Consider the following 25431-nt stretch of genomic DNA (forward strand, 5'->3'; position numbering starts at 1 on the left):
CGAATGTAATATCGACCAAGAAAATCATGGTAAAAATCGAAAATATTTGATTTGGAAAAAATATCCAAAAACATCGAACTCAATAGGTTCGAATATCGATTTGGAAAAAATATCGAACAAGAAAATCTATAATGGAAAGAACCGAATAAACAGTGTACAAAAATCGATATTGAAAATAGATCGAGGACAAAAATCGAATTGGAACAATATCCAGATATACCCAACTCAATGTAAAATCGATTTTGACAATATTCTGACCACAAAAATCCATCTTGGTAACAATCGAATATAATATCGAACAAGAAAATCTATCATGGAAAAGATCGAATAAACATTGCGCAGAAGAATCACAACTGAAAAAATATCGACGACAAAAATCGAATTTAAAAAATATCCAGATATATGCAACTCAATAGCAAATCGATTTTGACAAAATTTCGCCTACAAAAATTAATTTTGAAAAACATCCAGAAACAAGGATTATTCGATAAAAAAATTGATCTTGAAAAATTTCTATGTGAAATAAATATTGAATAAAATTCCCGTTTAAAAAGAATATAATATGTGGAACACAACTATAGAAACTAATCTGATATATCGAAAACATAAATCGATCTTTAAAAGAATTAATTATATAACGAAGAGAAAAATATGGAATAAAATATAGAGAGGAAAACGTCCACCTAGAATAAATATCGACAAAAATATCACAGAAACATCGATAACATATCGATCTTGAAACTTATCTCTCATCAACGAAACAAATCAACGAAAACAAAAAATACTTTCGAAAATATGGAATATAATATGGTAAAAAATTTTTTACAAATAATTATATCTATCATGAGAAAACATCGAACTCATAAATACAACTCATCTTGAAAGAATCAAATACAAATCGATTTTGAAAGTATGGAATCAAATATAAAGTAGAAAAAATCGAACTTGAAAGAATCGAATAAAATATACAGCAGAAAACTTTCATATAGAATAAATATCTACCATAAACAACCTGCTTAGAAAGAATCGAACATATGGACAAAAAAAAACTATTTGGAAAGAATCGCATATATATATATATTGTGAGGATAATTACAACGGTGTGATACAAGTATTCAGAAATAAGAACGGAACAGAACCTCTCTATGTTTATTGTACAAAGACAAAACAATTCTTTAAACAAACAAAGTATATTATCAAAATTTTTATGTTTAAACATTTTAACAAAAAGAATGTAGGGGACCGCGGTAGCCGAGTGGTTAGCGTGAGGCTCATAGACGCCGCGGTCGTGGGTTCGATTCCCACCGTCGCCTCTGGCCCTTTTTTTCACGATAACCCCCCCCCCAAATATGAACACACATATAAGAATTCGTCACCATGGTTAATATGCATAGATCATAAGGCAAAAAAAAAATGTAACCATATAAAAGTAAAAAAATAAACAAACCACACCCTAACCATCCCTAATCAAACATAAATATCGATCTTGAAAGCATCCAATAAAAAGTAGAACAGAAAAATCTAATGATCTTTGTCAAACACGCAAATTGATTTTAAATATCATCTAGAAAAATCGATTTCTATACAATAATCGATCTGCAAAAAAGCAATCTGAATACATATTGAACAGAAATCAAATTTAGAAAAAATCGTGTATATGGAACATAAAAATCGATCTCGAAACTAATCGAATACATATCGAAACTAAAAATAAATCTTGAAAGCATCGAATAAAATACAGAGTACAAAAATACATTTTTAATAAATATCGACCACGAAAATCTCTTTTGAAAAATATCTAGAAACATCGAATTCAATAAGAGAATCGATGTAGAATAACACAAAATTCCTTTTTAACAAGAATCAATCCTAAAGAAATCCTGCACGAAAGAGCAAGGTTAAAAACGACATCAAACATCCACCATGAAAAATATCCTGAAACATTGATGTTTCTCGATTTGGAAAAACATTGAAAGAAAAAATCGTATTGAATGAAGAAGAATCCATCTAACAAATCATCGAGATAAAACCTCGAAGTAAGGAAAGAGCTGTTGAGGTTCATGAAAACCGATTATTTCTGACCGTTGAAATTTTACAAGACGAAGTAAAAGCTTACAAATACGATTTGCAATGTTAAATGCCTAGAGGGGAAAGCATAAGAACAGTATACGCATATGTAAATCCTGAATGGAAATAAAAGAAAGAAGAATTCTTGTTGGATGACAGTAAAATAAGCCGGTTCTGTTTGACAAGATCTAAGAAGAAACAATATCCTTTTTTACCATCAGAACAGGTTTTTATAATTCCTGTCATTAGAGATTAATAGGCCTATAAAGGAACTAGTTTCAAGGACATAATGTAGAAAATGGTTCTGTTTTTAAGTAAATTAACTAAGTTAGTATGTTGACAGAACATTTTCGCTGTTTTATAATTTGTTTTTTATTAATTTTTCAAGTCTAATGCAAATTGAGGTCAGGAAGTTGTGAAATCTCTCCTATTTTCGACGGAAGTGCCCGGCGGATCGAGTCAGGTGCAAGCCCGGTGTTAATTACCCCTTAATTAACTTATAATGGGGTAAGTAGAAGTCCCGTGAAGCATCCGGAAGTTGACTCAGCCGTGAGTCAGACGCCGGTGAAATCAAGACTTAAATTTCACTATTAAAAAAACAAAAACGCACCAATATTTTCGCCCGGGCGGGACGAAGCATGCGGTTTGAAGAAGAAGAACAAGGGGACCTTTAGATTACTCGAAATTCAATCCCGCCGAAAAGCCATCTTCTTTTCAATAGAACGCAATTAAAGAATATGAGAAAAAACAGAAGAATTGTGCAAATCCAAGCGTCTTAGGAAGAGATAACCTGCATCCTTGAGAGGATTGTTTGACTTTTTTTCAAAATTGCCCTCCCGACCAGTTTTTGTGTGACACCACCACGGGTGTCCGGCGTTTATGCCACCAGACACATACCTACCTCAATAATAACCCGGGGATTCAGGAGGAAGACGAAAGAAAACGCTTTAGAGATCAGGTGGTATTTTCAAGTTTTTCAACAGTCAGAATTTTTAATTTGTTTAAAAAAAGAACGGAATTGACCGTAGAGGCTGTGCATATTGAACATAAACCTGGCCAAAAAAAATACATATTATTTCTTAAATACTATCCTCCACAACGACTCCCGTTTACCCTGAAATTCCTTGTCCAACAAACCCCACCCTTGAGCCTCATGGTTTCATTCTAGACCCCATATTGTACATAATTTTCACGAATGACCTTTACAATTACTTTCCCACAATTCTCTTTACGTAGTATGCTGATGATTGCATCTCAGTTGAAAGGACCGAGATAGAGCTGATCGAACAAAATAATGAACTTGAAATCTAATTTGGAAAAGTGGTTCATTGAGAATGGTCTATTGCTAAACAAAGAGAAGATAAAGATTATGATTCTGAAAACTTCTAATTCAAGAAATAATTTATTAACCGACCATCAACCAATAAAACACTCGGGTGTGGTTATAGATTCATATCTCTCTTGGGATGTAACTTACCAAACTATTATTTTTACTGAGAAGTCTCAAATGTAATGTATCTCATAGAGTTTCAATTAATGATTATTTTTCTTGTTTGCAATCGTATTTTGTTTATGCCTTACCGGTCTGGGGACACTCTACTCATGCTAAACTAATCTTCGAAAAACAACGTAAAGCTATCAGACTTTTATGGAATTTAAAGTATAGGGAATGTTGCAAAGAAACATTTACTAGATTAAACATTTTGACATTACCCAGCTTATATATTTTACAATGTGTAATGCGTGGTTGTAAACAAAGTGAGATATTAAATAATATTGAACATTGTACCTAATCACTATAACAGAAACAGTAATAAAATACACTGACAGGCAAAAAATTCAACCAAATTGATTTTTTTTCATTTACTCAATAAAAGAAAATTCTGCCCTTAATTTTTCTCATTGTTTTTACCAATGAATATTTGTTTATGCTATGTTTTAAATTGGGAATATCAATTAGAGGTAAACACACTTAATCGTTAATCCAAAAGAAGGATGAAGATAATAAACTGTTTCGTTTACACCTTTGTTTTCTTAATTTCAATTTTTAAACTTAAAACTGCAAACATTGTGATGAGGATGTTGGGCGTGGTGTGGCACTTATTGACGATGGACGTGCCATCAGGTATGCGGCTATTGCCAACGAAGTTCCCTACGAAACTCTGCGAGACGCCGTTAGAGTTTTCGAGAAACTGGGTCCTACCGTAGAAGGCTCGGTTCTGAACGCCCTAGGGTAACATTACCACAGGATGGCCGTTTTTTGACTTTAGGAATTTTGGGAAACCGGCACCTTACTGTTGTTCAAGCAGTTCATCCCCAGGAAGTTCGAGGTGTCCAAATTTCTAAACGCAATGATCGAAGAAGGTTAAATCAGTATGGACTGATGGCTTTTCGCCCCGTATAAGGACCAGAATTGACCAGAACACAGGGTTGCACGGCTCGCATTTGCTCGAGAACACAGCCTCTGGCCGATTGATCTGCTGTACTTTTTACAGATGAATGTAGATTTGCTCTACGACCTGCAGATGGGCGTGAAAAAGTGTGGAGAAAGCGAAATGAAAAGTACGAAGCCTGTAATTTTTTCCAGGTAGTTCAGTGATGCTGTAGGCGGATGGTCAGACAGAGTTGGTTGTTGTTCATGGAGGGTCTTTGTCAGTCACTCGCTATGTAGATGACATTTTGGAACATCATGCGTTGCCTATCCTCGATGAAATCAGCGACAATCCTATTCTAATGCACGATGAGCCCACATGTCGCTCGCATGGTACAAATTTACCTTAAACATCATCACATCAAAGTCTTAGCTTGGCCAGCCCGTTTTCCAGACTTGAACCCCAACGAACATTTATGGGATAACCTCAAAAGTCCATCACTTCCATCCCATTCCACGATCTTGAAAAGAGTCTTCGTGAAGAATGGGTTAACCTCCAGCAAAGCGACATTTCCAGACTGGTAAAAAGTCTACCGAGGCGTCGTCGAGATGTAATTAAGGCAAGAGGAGGAAATACGCCATATTGAAATGCTAATTAAATATCTAATTAAAGCAAATTTTATCTGTCCGTCTTTTTTCCATTAGCAATTTTTTTAAACTTTTTTAGACAAAGTCTCAATTATTAAACGTTAAAAAACGTGAAACATTGATTATCATATAAAAATATATACAAATCAAGTAATATTACATTGGGTGGAATTTTTGCCTGTCATTGTATAAAGAATGCGTCATCATCATCGCCACAAGCCAAAACTGTAACACTAAAATGATATAAATTTTCTCTTTTTGAGAAAATTTTATGGCCAATTAAATGGTAAGTTATATTACAAGTGGGTGGAATTTTTTGCCTGAAGTTCCTGAGCAGCTGAACCTTAAAAGATGCGAAAACTCTTGTAAATATTGGACTGTAAATTTTTGTAATAATCCCAGCTTAGATATTTTACAATGCGTAATGTATTACAAACAACGTGAGACTTCAAAAAAAAAATTGATTCTGTACATAAACACTGTACGAGAAACTGTAATAAAATAGTTCCTGAACGGCTGAACCTTAAAAGATCAAAAATTCTTGTAAATATTGGACTGCCAATTTTTGTACTAAACTACCAGATGATGTCAAACTGTTATCAGAACAAAAATTTAAACTTAAAATAACAATTTTACTCACTGTAATGCCTTTTATCACTTTGAGGAGTTTTTTCATGTATTAATAGTGAGATAAAAATGAATTAATTTATACTAACCTTGAAGAATGCAATTAATATCATTCAATTAATTAAGGCTTTTAGTTGAGATAAAAAAGTCAGTGTCACGAGCGGGATTCGAACCTACGACCTTCGGCTTGATACGCCGCTGCTCTACCACTTGAGCTATCGTGACCTCGATCCACTCGGACACCAACTTCCTATCTTGGAATTTGAAAAATGGCAAAAAGGAGGGAAAATTAGGCCTGTGTAGTTTTGAAGTGACATTGTTGCGGGGCAGGCCTCAAACAGACCCAACATTGAATCAGCTCTGTTCCCAACAAAGAGGAGCAACTTTGAACCTAGTGTGAACTAAGCTTAAGGTATAACAATAATAAACAACTACTGATGTGCAATGAAAGGATCTGATTTAGGTTCTTTCGTAGGGAAATCTTTTCACCTCTTGCCACGACCATCAAAGGGGATCCAAGTTTGGTTTCAAGAAACAATGTTATTTCCACCGTTTGAACGCTGAGAAATGCGAAATCGACGTTTCGGGCCAGGGGGAACACCTGCTCTCTACGACAATCGAAAGTCTCATGTTACATTTGGCCGGGCCTCGGCGAGTGTATCGTGGCCGGCGTGATGCTCCTAATCGGTGAAAAGAACATACAAGCCACACCTCCTCCATTATCACCTTTCCCCCCGGCGAGAGTGGGGGCCGTGAGAACTCTAATAAATGATTTGGAGATGATTACCGCTCTTAATTAGGTTCGGATCAGGTCACGGAGGTGCAATTAGTGTAATTATTGAGACGTGTTCCATGCCGTGCGAACGACCTCTCCACCAACCTCGAACGTAACGCCTGCTATCTACGGACTGTTTAAACAAATCATTACGGTTTGAGATTTCTTCTTGAGGCCTGTCGGATGATGAGTGATGTAATATATTCGATCCTGGTCCGCCTATCCTCGCTGTTTTGGTGTCAAACACGGTTCCTTAATTCACATTCTTTAATGATCGGTCAGGTTTTATTTTGTTAATTTTTTAACTATACCGGATTGGCAGCGTTTTATCTTCTTGAGTGAAAAAGGATGAAAAGAAGAACAAAGGGGGGGGGGAGTGAGGGGGAGAAAAGAAAAGAGAGTGAGACACTGAGGAACAGTAATGGAGAAAAGGAATAAAAAAAGAAAACAAATAAACGAAAAAGAATACAAAAACAGATTTTCACTTAATTTTTGAGAACAGGGATAATAAAAGAAAGAAAGGGAGAAAGAGTGAGAAAGAGATATATAAAGTATGATAGAGGGGGACAGGAACTTACAAGCAGAAAAAGAGAAGGACTAAGAAAACCCAGAAAAAATGAGAGAGAGAGTGAGTGAGAGATGGAGAAACAGAGATAGGGCCAGGCAGAGATTCTTAAAGACAGAAAAAGAGAACGACCCAAAAATAGAGAAAAACAAAAAGTAAAGAAAGAAAAAAGGAAAAGGTGGGAGAGAAAGGGACGTAGAGGGAGGGGTGAGAGAGAGAGGGGAGGAGTGAGAGATGAAGAGAGATAGGGCCAGGCAGAGATTCTTAGAGACAGAAAAAGAGAACGACCCAAAAAATAGAGAAAAACAAAAGGTAAAGAAGGAAAAAAGGAAAGGATGGGAGAGAAAGGGACGTAGAGGGAGGGGAGGGAGAGAGAGAGAGGGAGAGAGGGAGAGAGAGAGGGAGAGAGGGAGAGATGGAGAAAGATAGAGAGAGCCTGGCGGAGATTCTTAGAGCCAGAAAGAGAGAAAGACCAAGAAAATAGGGAAAAACAAAAAGTAAAGAAAGAAACAATGAAAGGGTGGGAGAGAAAGGGACATAGAGGGAGAGAGAGAGAGGGTGCAAGAGGGAACGGAGAGTGATGGAGAAAAGGAATGAATGAAAAACATGAAGAGAGTAAAGAGAGAGGAATACGTAAAAAAATAAAAAAGATGTTTTTCATTCCCCTTTTCCATCGGTCTCTCTCTCTCTCACCGAAAGAGGGACAGATTGAAGAAACAAAGAAAAAAGAGAGTGGAGAAAGACAGACAGAATGATAGAGAGGGCCGACAATATAGAGGCAGAAAGAGAGAAAAACTAAGAGAACAGAAAAAATAAAAAGGAAGAAAGAAAATAGAGAAGAGGAGCAGAGAGAGAGAGAGAGAGAGAGAGAGAGAGAGAGAGAGAGAAAGAGAGAGAAGGAGAGAGGGAATGAAAAACATGAAAACAAGTAAACGAAGAAGAATATGACAAAAATAAAAAATCAGTTTTTCATAGCCTTTTTTCCATCGCTCCCCCCTCTCACTGAAAGAAAGGCAAATTAAGAAAACAGAGAAAAACAGAAAAAAGAAAGAGCGTATTAGAGAGGAATGAGATGGTCAGGGAGGCCTCGTCTACTCTCTCTTTCTGTAACAAATACATTGGTTTCAACTGTCTGTACAGATTTGTCGATTTTTTGTATCTGGGATAATAAAAGATACAAATAGACTTGTGAGATTTTGTCTGGAGGCTGGGGGTTGATCAACCTACAGTTCACCCCCTATTACGCTGGTCCGCCTACACTCGCTGTTTTCATCACATCTGCCATATCAAACACAGCGAGGGCAAGTGAACCAGGTTCATCGGGAGATCGCTTTGTACATCAATAAATCTATTCATGCCCTCATCCCACGGCTGTAAAATATTCCGCAAATGTAGTGGTAAAAAAAACACCTGCCGTTGGAATGTCACCTAATCGAATAGTTTCCAAGGGAAAGTCGACGTTCGGTTAAAAATAAACGCACCCGATGTACATTTTATTCGTCGCCTTTGTTTTACGCCTTGTTCTTCGCCTTTTGATCGAGCTGGATTTGCGAGCCGTGGGGTTATATAATATACATAAGGCTTTGAGGGCGACGATTGGCTGTTTACTGCCTCCTTTGTCTTCGCCCACTTCGCATGCCCTTTATCCAGGCATTGTACGGGAGAAATTAAATTTGTAAAGGATATACGCCAAATTTGCAATACGCCGAGGGACGTTCCTATCGAGTGGATTACCGCCGAGTAAAAAAGGCAAAAGAAATACCTGCGATAATTTCCATCAAGTTGGAATATTTTGCTCATATTGACTCGATTAATTATGAAAATTATATCCTTGTATTTTTATTAATATAACATAAGTAACAAAGTAAAAAAACCGTAAGTAAAGTACCATTGAAATAAACAAGTTTACAAACAGGCGTTTTTTAGACGACAATCTTGGATCCTACCATGGATATAGATAGGTAGAATTGATAGTGGAGAGAGAGAAAGAGAGAGAGAGAGAGAGAGAGAGAGAGAGAGAGAGAGAGAGAGAGAGAGANAGGTAGAAACAGGGAAATACCAAGAAAACAAAAAGATGAAAGAAAGAACAGAAAGAAAGAAAAAGGAAAAGGGGTGGGGAGCGGGAGAGATAGAGAGTGATGAGAAACGGAAATAGGGGATGAAAAACATGAAAAACCAGTAAACAAGCAGAAAGAATATGAAAAAAATAAAACCAAGTTTATTACCTTTTTTTCAGCGCATTTTCCCTCTTACCGTAAGAGAGATAAATTCAAAACAAAGGGAAAAAAGAGATGAGAGGGAAAGCGTGGGAGTGATGAGAAATGGAAAGAGGGGATGAAAAACATGGAAACCAGTAAACAAGAAGAATATGTAAAAAAATAAAAAAGAAGTTTATTATTACCTTTTTTCAGCGCTTTTTCCCTCTTACCGTAAGAGAGCTAAATTCAGAACAAAGGGAAAAAGAGATGAATGGGACAGAGAGAGAGGGAGAGCAAGAGGGAGCGGGAGAGAGAGAGAGAGAGAGAGTGAGAGAGAGAGCGAGAGTGAGTGAGTGAGTGAGTGAGAGTGAGAGTGAGAGTGAGAGTGAGAGAGAGAGAAAGAGAAAGAGAGACAGACCGACGGACAGACACTAGACAAAGAAAGAAGAGGTGTATAAGAAATTCTTAGAGCAGTCCAATTTTATTACATTAGCATGCCTGTTGAAATTTTTGTAAGTAATATTCTCAAATGTATGTACGTTCGAAATTTGTCAGTATATGCGGACACTCTAAATAGCCTAAACCATTACTTTTTGTATATAAAAAAATGTATATAATCAGGACCTAAGCAGTTTTGGAGATGTTCTTTGTTACTCTGTTCACACTGAGCATTTCCGTCTTCCCCCCGGGAGGATACAGCTTCGGAAGTATTTGACAATATTTGTTGGGACGGTTTAAAAAAACTCTCCGCGAAAAATTTCCAAAAACCAAAAAACGAGGAAAGGAGAAGGCTCGGCTCACGGCTCGGAGACAATCGGGAACGAGTGTAAATGAAGCGATAAATCAAGTCTCGGGAGTGTCCGAGAGTGCTCCCAGCCGAGGGGGAGGTTTACCGTCTCACTTGTTGACTCTTTTCTTCGTTCCTATTCCACCGCAACTCCACCCTGACACAACGACACTTTAATTATCAATTTATAAAAAAAACAAAAAAAAACAGTGACATTCTATAATTCTATAATAAAGCTAAACCTGCGGAGGTAATAAATAATTACTAAAGAAGAGGGCTTAACGCACAACTATCCGTAAGGTGCCGCTAACTAGTGGTCAAACCTTTCTAAATTAAAAAGCCATGGGCGGTGCAGGGATTCGAACTCTGATAGATACGGCTGTCTCCCCCTAGGAATTTATCTTTAAACTTTTCTCTCTTTCTTTATCTCACAGTTTTCTAATCTTTCTTATTTTTCTCTGTTTTCTCTGTCTCTCTCTCTTTCACTCTCTCTCTCTCTCTCTCTCTCTCTCTCTCTCTCTCTTACTCTCTTTCATTCTTTCTATCCCTAACTATCTATCATCTATATTTATCTCCTACTTAATTTTTTCCACCTTTCTTTATTTTTTCTTCTATTTATTCCTCTCTGTTTTTCGTCTGTTTTTCTATCTACTTCTAAAAATCTCTATCTTTCGCAGCTTTCTCTCACTTTTTCTCCATCTTTTTTCCTTTATGTGTTCCTATGTGTAATGCTCATTGTTTTCTCGGTCTGTCTCTTTTTATAACTCTACTACTCTGACCTTCTTCTAATCCATCTTTCGAGATCTATCTTTCCCCTTCTCTCTTCCCCTTTTCTCTCTCTCATCCTCACTCACTCCTCTCTACCTCTCTCTCTCTCTCCCTTTCTTTTTCTCTTCATTCCTGTTTTCTTTATGACCCGTCTCTATCTCTCTACCTTTCTTTTTCTCTCTCTCTCTACCTTTCTTTCTCTCTCTCTCTCGCTTTCCCACTCTCCCTTTGTCCATGACCTCTCTCTCTTCCCCCTGTTCTCTCTTTCTAGTCTACTTCTCTTCTACCTTTCTTTCTGTCAATATGTATCTCTCTCCCGCACACCCTTTCTTTACCAACCTCTTACTTTTTCTCTCTATCTCTCCTTACCTCTCACTTGCTCTTTCTCTTTCTACCTTTCTTCCTTCTCTCTCTTCCCCTCCAATTTTTTTACTAGTTCCGTCTCTTTTTTCTCGTTCTATCTTTCTTTCTACCATAAAAATCTTTCTCTGCCTCTATCTTTGTGCTCTTTTTTTCCATCCCTCTTTCTTTTTTCTATGTATTCCCTTCATTCCTCGATCAGGGTGCGTTCGTACATGGGGCCCATTCTGTTAATAGTGTTGAAACGAGGCACTTAAACGAATCCTGCAAAATTACCCTATTTTGCACTCCTGACTGCTTCTTCAGGGTGAGATGCTGCTGCGTACACAGATATCAGATAGAGTCGGACTACATGATGTGATCCCCCCGGATTTAATCCAAGATCTTTATACAAAGTAAAAACTTTATTTTATATTTTAAAAAACGAATTTATGGTTCACTCATGCTTATGCAATGAACATCAGAGCCGATCATGTTGGATAATTTAAAAAGCTATTAAATCTCTAATTACAAAACAACACGTAAGCACAGTTTTATAAAGTAAAAACAGATTAAATTTCGAAATTGATTTTTATGTAGAGGATCCGACCTTACGGACAAATCCTCCAGTCGTCATTATTCATAGCCGATAAAAGTCTCAAAGCGGGTTTCAAGTTTTATCGCTTAATAATCCGTCATTGTCCCGGATTTTATTTAACCATCCTGTGTTTGTTATTACACGGCGGATAATTTCATCTTTGCGAAACTCGGACCTGCGAATCGATTCGTCCCCCGAGGGGGGAAGCCCGTGTCTAAACCGTCGAGAAGGTTTGACGACACGTTTCTAATTAGAGACGATTAGCGGATCGAAACTTTGCTATTATTGCCACCAACGTGTTTTACAATGCTAGGCCATTTTAGTTGTTATTAGACCTTCATGTTTTACAATGCCGACCCAGGGAAAGCGAGACGACACGACTCGATTTGATGGATTAATGGGCGAGGAAGTCTCGAGGCCATCGTTTTAGGCGACTTGTAGATGGAAAAATGTAGAGAGGCTTAACGGGCTTTGACATTTTGTCCCATGATTATAGATAAACATGGGTACATGGCTTGGTGGAACCCCACAATCAATATGTCCAAAGATGACACACATACATATTGTGTAGAGTTAGTTGAGTTTTTGACGGCCAAAAAAAAAATCTGTCCTAAATGAATTCGTATTTGTTTAAGTTTTCTGTTAAGTTGTTGCTGCTTTTGCCTTGTGTAAGAAGTCCAGGGCAGTCTGCTGTCTAGGTACAGACCAAAGTATCTGGCTTGGGTAGTTCCTCCCCTCACGTACAAAGTGGTGATGAGCGTTGACGATTTATCTGAGGACTTTTTCCAGGATGCACTGGATGCTGGATGCCTGGAAGAACCCTACAATTCCAATCCTATGTCCAAAGTGGTCTCACCACTCTTGTATACTGCTGGATGAATTTTAGGTTGTTGTCCTAAAAGACTTAGTTGTCCAAGTCTCCTATTAAGTTGTGTATGCATTCCAACATCAGTCTGCAGTCTAAGTGTGACCCTGAATATGTGACTTGAGTAGTTCCACTCCTTATGCCCAGAGTGGTGAGGTTAATGATGTAATGATGAGCTTTGACCATTTGTCTGAGGACTTTTGATTGGAAAGATCGGATGCACTAGATGCTGGATGCCTGGCAGAACCCTACAGTTCCACTCCGTGTGTCCAAAGTGGTCGCACCAATCTTTTATACTGCTGGTTGACTTTTAATAGTCAGTACAGGTTTCTGTCCTAAAAGTCTTGGTTGTCCAAGTCTTCTGTTAAGTTGTGTACGTATTCCAACATCAGTCTGTAGTCTAAGTGTGGCCCTGAATATCTGACTTGGGTAGTTCCATTCCTTTTGTCCAAAGTGGTGAGGTTAATGATGGAATGATGAGCTCTGACGATTTGTCTGAGGACGTTGATTGGAAGGATTGGATGCGCTGGATGTTGGATGCCTGCCCCAGTTCCACTCCGTATGTCCAAAATAGTCGTACCAATCTTTTATACTGCTGGTTGACAGGTTGCTGCCCTAAAAGACTTGGTTGTCCAAGTCTCCTATTAAGTTGTGTACGTATTCCAACATCAGTCTGCAGTCTAAGTATGTCCCTGAATATATGACTTCAGTAGTTCCACTCCTTATGTCCAAAGTAGTGAGGTTATTATGCCGCTCCTTATGTCCAAAGTGGTCTCACCAATCTTGCATTTGCATACCGCTGATTCACTTTTAACAGTCAATACAGGTTTCTGTCCTAAAAGTCTTGGTTGTCCAAGTCTCCTGTAAAGTTGTGTGGGTTTTTCAACATCAATCTGCAGTGTAAGTGTGGCCCTAACTATCTGACTTGAGTGGTTGGTAGCAACTTGTAGATGAACAGTTAAGAAAGATTTTTTTACATTTTTTTTATGTACATTCTGTTTTGTCTTCTACTTTTTACACCAATGTTAGGATTTGTTTAAGTTTATAGAGGAAACCTAGGTGCCAGGTTCCTCTGAAGAGGGGAATTGTGGAATGATGATGGAAGACGATTTGGTGAATCGATGTTTTGATGCAATTTCAAGGATTAGAAATTTGCACAAAAAACCTTTTAAATCTATTTTTGTATAATCATTTAAAATGAGACAAGCCGTGAAGCCTAATGAAGTCGACAACACTCGTCTTAATAAACGTCGAATAAATAATAGTAAGATCAGGAATTCAGAGAAACCTGGAATAAAGTAAATAAGCAGATCAGGCGATAAATGCTTGTGTTTTTAATTTGAAGGCAAATTTTTAAACAGGGCAGGGGTAAAAAAAGGAACTTTGAATTTCAAGTACGTGTTTAATCATTTTTAACAAGGTTGGCTTGTTACCGGATAACTTAACCACCGCCCCGCGAGGGGGGCAGCGGTGTAAGCCGGTCGTAAAAATTCCGGTGGAAGGTGTCCCGGGCTTCTTGACGAGAGAGACAGAGATTAAGTAATAAAATTCTATCGCCCCTTTGAGGAAGGACTCGTTTTTCAAGGCTCGGGCGAAAAACCCATCGGTTACTTTTTTTAAAAAGAATTTCTGAGCAACACCCCTATGTCAAGTGAATAGCGAAATGCTTAACTTTATTGGCCTGAAGACTGAAATCGAAATGTAGTGAACGAATATGTGATCATAGGGGACAACAGGCCGACCAGATATGGGCGGTAACAATCCTAGTGCTGACATATGTTTTGTAGAGTGAACAATTCAGAGCTGTTGACAGCACTTGATCAAAATTGATCACCTCTGGTCTCCTCCTGGCTGTTTTCCCTTACACAAAAGGGTCTATAAATCTCAAAAAACCACAAAGAACACCGGTTTTTATATTATTCATATTACCTGGGTCATCTAACCAAAAAGATCAATTAATCTTATATACACTATCGGACGTATAAAGTATAGTCGCAATCTAGCAATATATCGGCATTTCCGAGTCCATACAGCTACAATAGAATATATCGATAAATAAAAATACCCACATATCAATATTTTACCGACAAAATCACGTACTATCGATAATTTTTGGGGATAAAGCTACCAAAGAATATATCGACCCTCAAACTATACATCGATATTTTAATAGACAAAATACGAAGATCTAGTATTTGTTTGCCATAGGTTAGAATAAATCGATAATCGAACTATACATCGATATTTTAATATACAAAATATGTAGCACTGATATTTGTTGGCCATAGGTTAAAATAAATCGATAATCGAAAATACCAAAATATTGATACATTACACACCAATACATACTCTATCGATATTTATTGGAAATGTAGCTTCGATAGAATATAATGATTATAGAATATATCAAGATATCGATAATTTATTGACGAATATACGCACTACCGATAATTGTTGACGACATGACATTGATAATGTATACCTATTAAAGAATTCATCAAAATATCGATATTTTACTGACAAAAACACGTACTATCGATAATTTTTGTGGATAGAGCTACCAAAGAATATATCGAAAATCGAAACAGACATCGATATTTTAATAGACAAAATACGAAGCACTGAGATTTGTTGGCCATAGGTTAAAATAAATCGATAATCGACTATACATCGATATTTTAGTATACAAAATACGTAACACTGATATTTGTTGGGCATAGGTTAAAATAAATCGATAAACGATATTTTAATAGCCAAAATATGTAGCACTCATATTTGTTGGCCATAAGTTGGAATAAATCGATAATCGAGAATACCAAAATATTGATATATTACTCACCAATACATACACTATCGATATTTGTTGGAAATATAGCTTCGATGGAATATAATGATTATAGAATATATCAAAATGTCGATAATTTTGCTGACTAATATATGCACTATCGATAATTGTTGGCGATAAGGCACTGATAGAGTATATCTATTAAATAAATTATCAAAATATCGATATTTTACTGACAAAAACACGTAGATATTTGTTGGCCATAGGTTAGGATAAACCGATAATCAAAAATACCAAAATATAGATATATTACTCACCAATACACATACTATCGATATTTGTTGGAAATATAGATTCGAAAGAATATACCAAAATATTGATAGTTTACTGACTAATATAAGCCCTATCGATAATAGGCGATATATCACCGACAGTGTATACCTATTATCGAAATAATCAAAATATCGATATTTTACTGACCAATATTTGAACTGTCNTAATATACAAAATACGTAGCACTGATATTTGTTGGCCATAGGTTAAAATAAATCGATAATCGAACTATACATCGATATTTTAATATACAAAATACAGTGAAATTCGACTATAACGATTCCGCTTATAGGGATAGTCCGGATATAGCGATGTGAAACGGGTGTCTAGTTTGGTTTGCTATGTAAAAGTGCAGAAATAAATCCGGATGTAACGATGTTGGATATAACGATATTGTGTTTATAACGATATAAAACTAAAGAAAAATGTTTTTTATACCGTTTATAACGATTTAACACAAAAATAATTCGTAAAATACCTAGTTCTGTTTTTAAACGTAAACAAGTCTTGTGTCTTTCCAATCGTTACTCTGTACTCGATAGATATGACTCCTTCCTTTTTTCACCGAATTTTATTCCACCCCTATCCACAATTTTCTTTGAACACCCTTCCTCCTATTTACGGCGCACTATTCCTTCAAAATGCGAGTTGAGAATTTAGATTTAGTCTTCATTTTTTTCCTTGTGCGAGATGGCGTCGAATAAACGCCGCGCGTTTTCAATTGAAGAAAAAGTGAAAATTATACAAAGGATTGAGAAGGGAGAAACTATCAAAAGTTTAGTATCCGAGCTCAACATTAACAATCAACAATATCAACGATTTGGAAATAAAAAAGAAAATAAAATAAAATAAATTTTCGAAAAAGATGTCAAATCGAAGAAAAAGCTTCGTAACCGCCAACACGAAGATCTGAAGCAGCTCTTTTGGAGTGGTTTACGATGCAAAGAAGAAAAAACATTCCGATTAATGGGCCCTTCTTGCAAGCAAAAGGAAATGAGCTATTCCTTTAATTTTATTTTATTGTATAATTATAATAATATATATTACTCATTTTTTTAACTTGTAAAAATTGAATTAGGTATGTAATTATATTTAAAAGTAAATAATATATAAAACTATAAGCTATAAAACTGCTTTTTTCCTCCCCCCTCTCATTCCGTGTATAACGATTTCCGGATATAACGATCAATTTTTCCTGGTCCCTTCAATATCATTACAACCGGATTTCACTGTACGTAGCACTGATATTTGTTGGCCATAGGTTAAAATAAATCGATAATCGAACTATACATCGATATTTTAATATACAAAATATGTAGCACTCATATTTGTTGGTCATAGGTTGGAATAAATCGATAATCGAAAATACCAAAATATTGATATATTACTCACCGATACATATACTATCGATATTTGTTGGAAATGTAGCTTCGATAGAATATATTGATTATAGAATTTACCAAAATATCGATAGTTTACTGACTAATATAAGCCCTATCGATAATAGGCGATATATCACCGACAGTGTATACCTATTATCGAAATAATCAAAATATCGATATTTTACTGACCAATATTTGAACTGTCGATAATTGTTAGCGGTTTAGCTAAGGTAGAATAGATCAATAAACAAAATTATCAATATACCGATCATAATTATCTGCTTCATTTAAACATTAAGAACAATAAAACTTAAGTATGCTATGTGAATCCTTTTTATACTTCCCTCAATTAACACTTTGTGGATCATCCAGGTCTTAGTTTGGTAAAGAGGGTGCAACAAGCTTTGGGGGACATTAATCTTTACCATTAATCTTCCAACGAAAGCAGAAGCGCTTTATTATTTAATCTGCTTCATATTGCACTGACTGTCCAAGGGGAGTAGTACACTAGCATTTTTTTTAATAAAACATAGTCGGACCCGGTATTGAGCCCTGAGGAATACCTGCTGCTATAATGAAGGGAGGTGAAAGTGAGTTAAGCGCAATGCAAAAAGACCTCTTTTGGAGATGTGAGATATACTGGGAACCTGTATTCGTCCGGTAAACAATTCCGTTTTGCTACGGAGTGTCAAAGGACTTTCCTTTTGTACTTTTTCCATTATAGTCTATCTTATGAACCTGGAGACCAACTAGGGGAATATCAATTTTGACCCCTATACTAATTTTATAAGGGGTTTTGAAGTTTTAATAAACACGACGAATATGCTTGATTGCCAAAAGTAAGGATTTATGTCAGGAATGAGATTTTCATGTCTTTATCATGTTATATTAATCACAATGATCGCACGTGTTACAAGGCTGCCTTGTTTTACTTTTTACCCTTATATCGCGGTGAAGTTAAAGTAACTTTTTCACTGTTTCACATCAATGAAGATGTTAACTTCGCCCCTCCGAATAACGAGGGGTCTGTCAGGCTGGAGTTATCTGTATACGAAGTTATTCCTCCTGTCGACTTCCAAACAGGAAGAACTGCACTCCAGCGCTGTTCCCTATTGATAATTATGCTTTTACCGTGGAGTTCTCCCTTTCCAAAATGCCGGATTTATATTCAAAGTGAAACGTTATTTTACCCCCGTTTTATACCATTAGGGTCGACATGGGAAGGGATCTAGTGCGCTTTGTACGGGATTCTACACGTAGACTTTATAAAATCTCTGAAATACTTGTTAAAAATGATAAAATAAAATCAGCAGATAAAACAGCACAGTATTCCGTAATCATGATTTGGTACTACTCATCATAAACTCACCTACAATTTCCAGACTAGATGAGAAAGCAATTAAGTCGTGGTACTAATGAAAAAAAAACCGGCCAGTAATGTCCACACACTGTTGTACAAAGTAACTCGACCACTCGACGCCCTCTCGATCGAACGCAGAGTCATTCCACCTGCTAATGAATTATCATTCAGAACCGTGAAAGGGTCAATATTTGGTTTCGGGTCGCCTTTTCACACCCTGCTCCCCCGAACAGTAGCTATTCAAAATAAAAGGATATTTAATTATCAAATCCTTCCAGCCTTGATTGGAGTGCTATCGAAATTCCATTTTGGAAAACCAGTTCTCGTTAGACTATCAATTTAACTAAAGAAAGTCAACATTAATAATAATTTTTTTTAAACAGGATCTCTCTCTCACTCCCTCTCTTCTACTTTTTTTCTCACTACCCCACTTCGTCTTTCTCTCTCCCCCCTCCCTTATGCATTCTCGCTCCCTCGCATCCTCTGCCTCACTCTCTCTATCCCATTCTCTTTCTTTTATTTATTTATTCATCTCTCTCTCCATCTACATCCCTCACCCTCCATCACACTCCATTTCGCTCTCGTTTTTTCCCTTTCTTCTGCATTTCTCTCTGTTTTCTTTATATCATGTTTTTAAACCCTTTCTCCAGTTGTCTCTCTCTACTTTCTCTTTATTTTCTTCCTATTCTTCTTTCTTATTATTCGTCTTTCTTTTCTCTATCTGTTTCTCTTTCTGCCTCTAAGAATGTCTATCTGGCCCTCACTACCTTTGCCTCTCTATAAATAAATATATAAATAGATAGATTGATATATATATTTTTTTTATTTNTTTCTGCTCTACCTCACTACCTTCTTCTCAATTTTTTTCTTATTCGTTCCTCTTTATCTCTCACTAACTTACTCACTCGCTCTCCCCCTCTCTCCTCTATTTCTATCTATCTATTTATCTATCTTTCGCCTCTCTCTCTATCTATTATTCCCTTTTATTCTTTATCTCTATCGCTCTCTCTCACTACCTTCTTCTCTATTTTTCCTCATTCTTTCCTCTTTTTCTGTCACTAACTTACTCACTCGCTCTCCCCCCTCTGACTGTCTGTCTGTGTCTCTCACCCTTTATCACTCTCTGCCACCCCCCCTCTCTCTCTCTCTCTCTCTCTATCTATGTCTCTCTTTTTTTTTTTTTTTCTCTCAATGAATGCAGTGCTAGTCGAAATACTTTTTTTTAAATATTAATAAAATGGTAGAACTTGGGAAACAAAGAAACAAAATACTATACAACGCGAAATAGGCTAATTGAAGTCTTTATTGAGACGGATATTGCATACGTTTTTTTATAACATTCGAAAGGACACATAGGGACGTCCGTCGATTAATGCCGTCCACGGATAAAACGCACGTAGAAATAGGAAAGGGGAGGAAGCGGGTTTTGAAATTATGACGGTCGTTCAGTCCAAATCTACCGGTTCGGTGGGTCGAAGGGGGGGGGGTTCAAAATGTAATAAACATTAGCAGAGAAGGCGGAAGGAGAGAGAATGAAGTCTGTATTGTTTAGCCTTTATTGCCGGCGGCTAATGTCAGCATGGGCGGGGAAAAACGAAAATTCACCAACTGAAATGCTACAATGAGTGTATTTCTGGCACCTTTTTTCCCCTTCAGGTTTCTACATTTTCGCTTCTAAAAACCATTAGCACCAATACAATTGTTTTAAGGATCGATTTAGGAATCCAATAACGAAATTTCAAATGTCCGGCATTTTCGACTGGCTAAGATTAATGATTTAAAAAACAATCGCCTCTTACCTCGTTTCTGTCGATCGTGTCCAGGTGTTCGTCCGAGAGATATTTGTTGTAAAGGGCCCTGGCCAGTGTCCCCCTCGGGCGCAGCATGCTGTTGTATCTGGGCAGGCAAGTTTCGAATTTCTCAACCGTTACACCTCCCATTGGTTGTAATGACGCTGAAATATGAAAAAAAAAACGTTACTCCGGAAGAGCGAGAGAGTGAGAGGGATAAAAGGAAAGAGAGATAGAGAAAAGGAGTAGAGAGGGAGAGAAGGGGAGATGGAAAAAGATAGAGATATAGAGCCAGACAGAATATCTAAGAGGCAGAAAGAGGAACAGATAGAGAAAATAAAGAGGGATAGATAATACAGAGAAGAAAATAAAAAAGAAAGTAGAGAGAGAGAGAGAGAGAGAGAGAGTGAGTGAGAGATAAAGAGAGAGAGTGAGTGAGAGGGCGAGAGAGAGGGGGAGAGAGAGGGGGAGAGAGAGAGAGAGCGAGAGAGAGAGAGAGAGAGAGAGAGAGAGAGAGAGAAAGACAGACAGAGAACTGGAGAAAGGGTTAAAAAAACATGATATGAAGAAAACCGAGAGGAATGGAGAATTTTTTTTTTAATGAAAGAATGATTGACGATTTATATAAAAAGTAAATTTTTTTTAGGATTTCAATTTATTTTTTCATCCTATAAAGTGAATATGTATATAAATTGAACATATAAATCAACCTTAACGATAAACTTGTAAATTTCACTAATAAATGTAAATAATTTATTTAACAAAGACAAAAATGTACTACTATTATTATTATTAGCATTTTAATTTAGGGTACTTTTGGGGGTCATTAAAATCTACCGGACTAATATTAAATGTATTGATTTTGAAAAAAAAAGAGGGTTCATATTTGGAAATTGAACAAATAAATCAACATTAACGATAAATTTGTAGATTTTTAACAATAAATGGAAATATTTTATTTTAAAAAGACCTTAAATGTATTATTATTAGGATTTTATATTAGTATAATTTCGGGGGCCATTAAAATCAACGGGACTATGATCCTATTTAAAGGTTTTGTAATTAAAACAGGGTTATGTTTAGAAATTTAACAACAATAGAAATTTAACAAACAAATAAAACAACATTAACGATAAATTTGTAGATTTATAACAATAAATGTAAATTATTTATTTAAAAACGTCATTAAAACGTATTAATATTAGGATTTTCATTTAGTAAAATTTGGGGGGGGGCATTAAAATCGAGGGGACTATAATTAAATGTAAAGATTTTGAAAGAAAAACAGGGTTCATGTTTTGAATTTAAACTAAAAAATCTACTTTGGCGATAACTTTGTCGATTTTTAACAATAAATGTGAATATTTCATTTAAAAAGACGTTGAAATTGAGTATTATTAAAATTTTAATTTAGTAAAATTTCTGGGGGGGGGTATTAAAATCTACGAGACTATAATTAAATGTAAAGGTTTTGAAATAAAAATATGGTTCAGGATTTGAATTTGACAATATATTTTAGATAGACCTTAAAATATATTATTATTAGGATTTTATATTAATATAATTTCGGGAGGCCATTAAAATCAACGGGACTATGACCATATTTAAAGGTTTTGTAGTTAAAACAGGATTACGTTTAGAAATTGAACAAATAAAACAACATTAACGAGAAATTTGTAGAATTTTAACAATAAATGTAAATATTTTATTTAAAAAAACATTAAAATTGATTATTATTAGAATTTTAATTATAAAAATTTCAGGGTGGGCATTAAAATGTACGGGAATAACTAAATGTGAAGATCTTGAGATTAAACAAATAAATCAACATTAACGATAACTTTGAAGATTTTTAACAACAAATGTAAATAGTTGAATATTATTACGATTTTAATTTAGTAAAATTTCGGGTGGGGGCGCCATTAAAATCTAAGGAATAACATTTATGTTCAAGTTTTTGAGAAAAAAATGTAATGTCAAATATTTAAACAAATAAATGTATATTATCGATACTTTAACAATTTTTGGTTTTCAAAGTTATAATTTTCTTGAAAAAAGGTCTTAAAAAAGGCGTTATAAGAATTTTGATTTTGTAAAATTGGGGGGGGGGGATCTATAAAGGGAGTATGACAAGTTGTTGATATGGTAGTAATAAAAGTAAATATTAACTGTTTAAACAAATAAATTGACGTTATATGAAACATTTTCTAAATAGGAAAATAAATGGAAACTGGAAATAACGGAAAAACATCTAACATTTAAAACGTACACAAGCGGGTTAGACTAAGAATGTTGGTCCGCCTAGTCTCGATGATTTTACACAAAAGGTTTTTAATAAACAGATCTAACAACAATTGAGTATAAATCATACACATTTATCTCAAGTCGATTATCCTCCCAAAGCGAATTTTAACTTGCCGTTCTGCGAAGTTATAAGCGATCCGAAGTCTAAATTTAACTTCGTCACCTGATATTGATTTAAACGGCTTCCTTGATTGACAGCTCAACTGTGAAACGCGACAATGCGTTGTTGTTATTAAACAAAAACGCAATATGATAAATAACTTAATAAAAGGAGAAACGATAGTGTTTTGTTTGTTGTAATCCATTCGATAGATTTAATCAACGTGATTTCTTCAACAAGTTGAAGTTCCATGTTTTGATTTCTTCCCGGGTAGAAAATAATCGATAATAATTTTTAAAAAGCACGTACCTTTTTCGTCTTAAACGAGCTCCTTCTTCGTAGAACGGGCTGAAGGGGGAAAATCGGCGAAATGACAGAAGAAACAACAATGTGTTTTGTTTATAACCTGCACGGTGATAACAGCAGGCCGGCCGAGGGGCGTGGGAGTCGGAAATAAGGCTGAGGCGAAAGATAAAAACCTTCCGAAGACCTAAAAAGGAAAAAACTGGTCCTGGAAGACTTTTAACTACTTCAGAAGGAGTTTTTCGGTTCTGCGGAGAAGAGACGTGCTGAAAAGGTTTCACGGCTTTGTTGGTCTGCAGTATTATAGAGAGAGCGGTGGGCCTGCGACCTGGCGGAGGCTATCCAAACGGCCATGCGCCCGCCCGATTTCGAATCTAACAAGGACACCAGAAAAAAACTTTTATAAAAAAAATAATTATTTTTATTTTATTTTATTTTTTCTGGCCTGGGCAGACTTTTTTTGTATTAATGTAAACATAAAAATTAAATTAAATTAAATTTGTGAAGGACGTCTATTGGGTCCACCAATTGCTGAATGTACCTTTTATCCGTAAAATTAAGTTAGGAATTTTTTAACTTTTAATTTTAAATTAACCCTTTTAAATTTTCAAAATTTTTAAGTGTTAATAAACTAAAGATATTGTATAAAATATAAGCAAGTAAATTAAAATTCCCGTATATTTGCAATTTTTTTAACAAAATCACTGGGATCTTAAAAGACCAAATGAAAGTTAAATTAACAATTAACATATATATGAAGTTGACTATAAAAAATGTTTATCTCGATTTGACGAATTTTTAACATAAAAAAATTGCTGCTTATCTAAAATACCATAAATTAGAAAATTAGTTGATATATACAAAATACTCGCAAACTAATATATTTTTTTAAATTTAATTTTACACATTATCTTATTTACATACAATCTTAAAAGAGCTCAATTATTTAAGATTTTAGAAAATTGCAAATATCTAAAATTTTATTTTATTCCCTTACATATTATTTCATACATCTTTCATACATCTACATTTTATACATATATCTCGCGTATTTAAAATAATAAAATTACTTCTTTTCTAAAATACCATAAATTAGTAAAGTCGGCAATTTTTACAAAACAATCTCAAAGTGATAAAAAAAAATTAATTTAATTTTTCATATTATATTATTTACATATGATCTTAAAAGAGCTCATTTATTTAATATTACAAAAAACTCAAATATCTAGAAATTTTATTTTGTTCCCTTACATGTTATGTCATACGTTACTTTATAATTAATTATAATTATTACTAATATATTAAAATTATCTTCACACATCCTGTTTTTAATACTTTAAAGAAAGGGTTAATAGTAAATTAAAAAGAGTTAATTGGAAGTTAATAAAGTGCATTTAAAATTAAAAAGGTTATTTGAAATTAAAAAGTTGAATTTATATTCTTTTTTTGATTTGAGTAGCTTTTAATAGTATACAATTGGTTCTTACCTAAACTACCACACGAAAATTAGTTTCAACTAGAATTAAAAGTTTAGAAATAACTATAAAAACAAATTATTAATACGATATTTATTTAAGTATAAAACAATTATTTTATAGACAAATGAGTTCACATTTAAAAAAGTTCGCGAAATAATAAAAGACATTTGTTTTTATATTTAATTTTATATAATTTTAAATTTTAATTGTAATTCATTTTCATATAATCTTCTAAGAACAAAATTATTTTATATTTAAAATAAAACCATACTACACAGGAATTGTAATTTACTTGCTTTGTATTATATTCATACATATTATTCTTTGTTTTTAATGCTTTAAAGAATTTTAAATTTTAATTTAATTTGAAGTTATAAAAGGTTAATTTGAAATTTAAAAACAGTTAATTGAATTTAAAAATGGTTAATCTGAAGTAAAACAGCTGTATAAAATTAAATATAATAATAAAGGTTTTTTTAACGAGGGTTCGCAACAGCCCATTTATAAGTATGTCGGATTCGAATGGAGAGCCGCTGGATTCGAACCGGGGACCTTTACCTTACGGTGATGAGCGCCCTGTCAACGCTTAAACCGTTGCGACCACCGAAGCCCCCAATAAAGGATTCGTGTTTTATTTTGTAAATTAAAAAAATAATTTTATAAAATGCGTTCTTAATTCAAATATTAAATCTAAAATTATTCAGAAAAAACATTTTCTTTATCGCGCCAACGTTTCGGTCTTTATTAAAATCATCTTCAGAGCTCAAAGTGTTTGTCTTCTGTGAAATTGTGCCATTCTTGCGTGTCGTGTTGAGAGTGCCCAATGGAGATAACGGTCACCACCACACATTAAATCTAAAGATTAATTGTAGCTAAAAACGGTCAATTTGAAATTAAAAAGATGAATTTGACGAGAAAATTTCTTAAAATTTCTCCACAGATCTTTCGACACCTAGCTAAAGCTGTAGGTTTTCATGTGACAACATAC

General features: G+C 35.0%; 1 protein-coding gene across 2 annotated transcripts in view; it reads right to left on the reverse strand.

Moving 5' to 3' along the window:
* Nucleotides 1-23282, reverse strand: part of LOC106663229 (methyltransferase-like protein 9) — a 173388-nt gene extending 150106 nt beyond the window's left edge. Inside the window, exons 1-2 of one of the 2 annotated variants that reach the window (XM_014387902.2) lie at nt 22972-23280; nt 20268-20422 (exon numbers count right to left, since the gene is read on the reverse strand). In XM_014387902.2, the coding sequence (XP_014243388.1) occupies nt 20268-20408 (141 nt within the window). In that variant the 5' untranslated portion in view covers nt 20409-20422; nt 22972-23280. Of the gene's footprint in view, nt 1-20267; nt 20423-22971 lie in introns of both variants that reach the window. The other variant, XM_014387903.2, reaches the window with a different exon arrangement.
* Nucleotides 23283-25431: the final 2149 nt, after the last annotated feature.

Source organism: Cimex lectularius, unplaced genomic scaffold, assembly GCF_000648675.2.
Source record: "Cimex lectularius strain Harlan isolate CLEC.00 unplaced genomic scaffold, Clec_2.1 scaffold185, whole genome shotgun sequence".
NCBI classification, from domain to species: Eukaryota; Metazoa; Arthropoda; class Insecta; order Hemiptera; family Cimicidae; genus Cimex; species Cimex lectularius.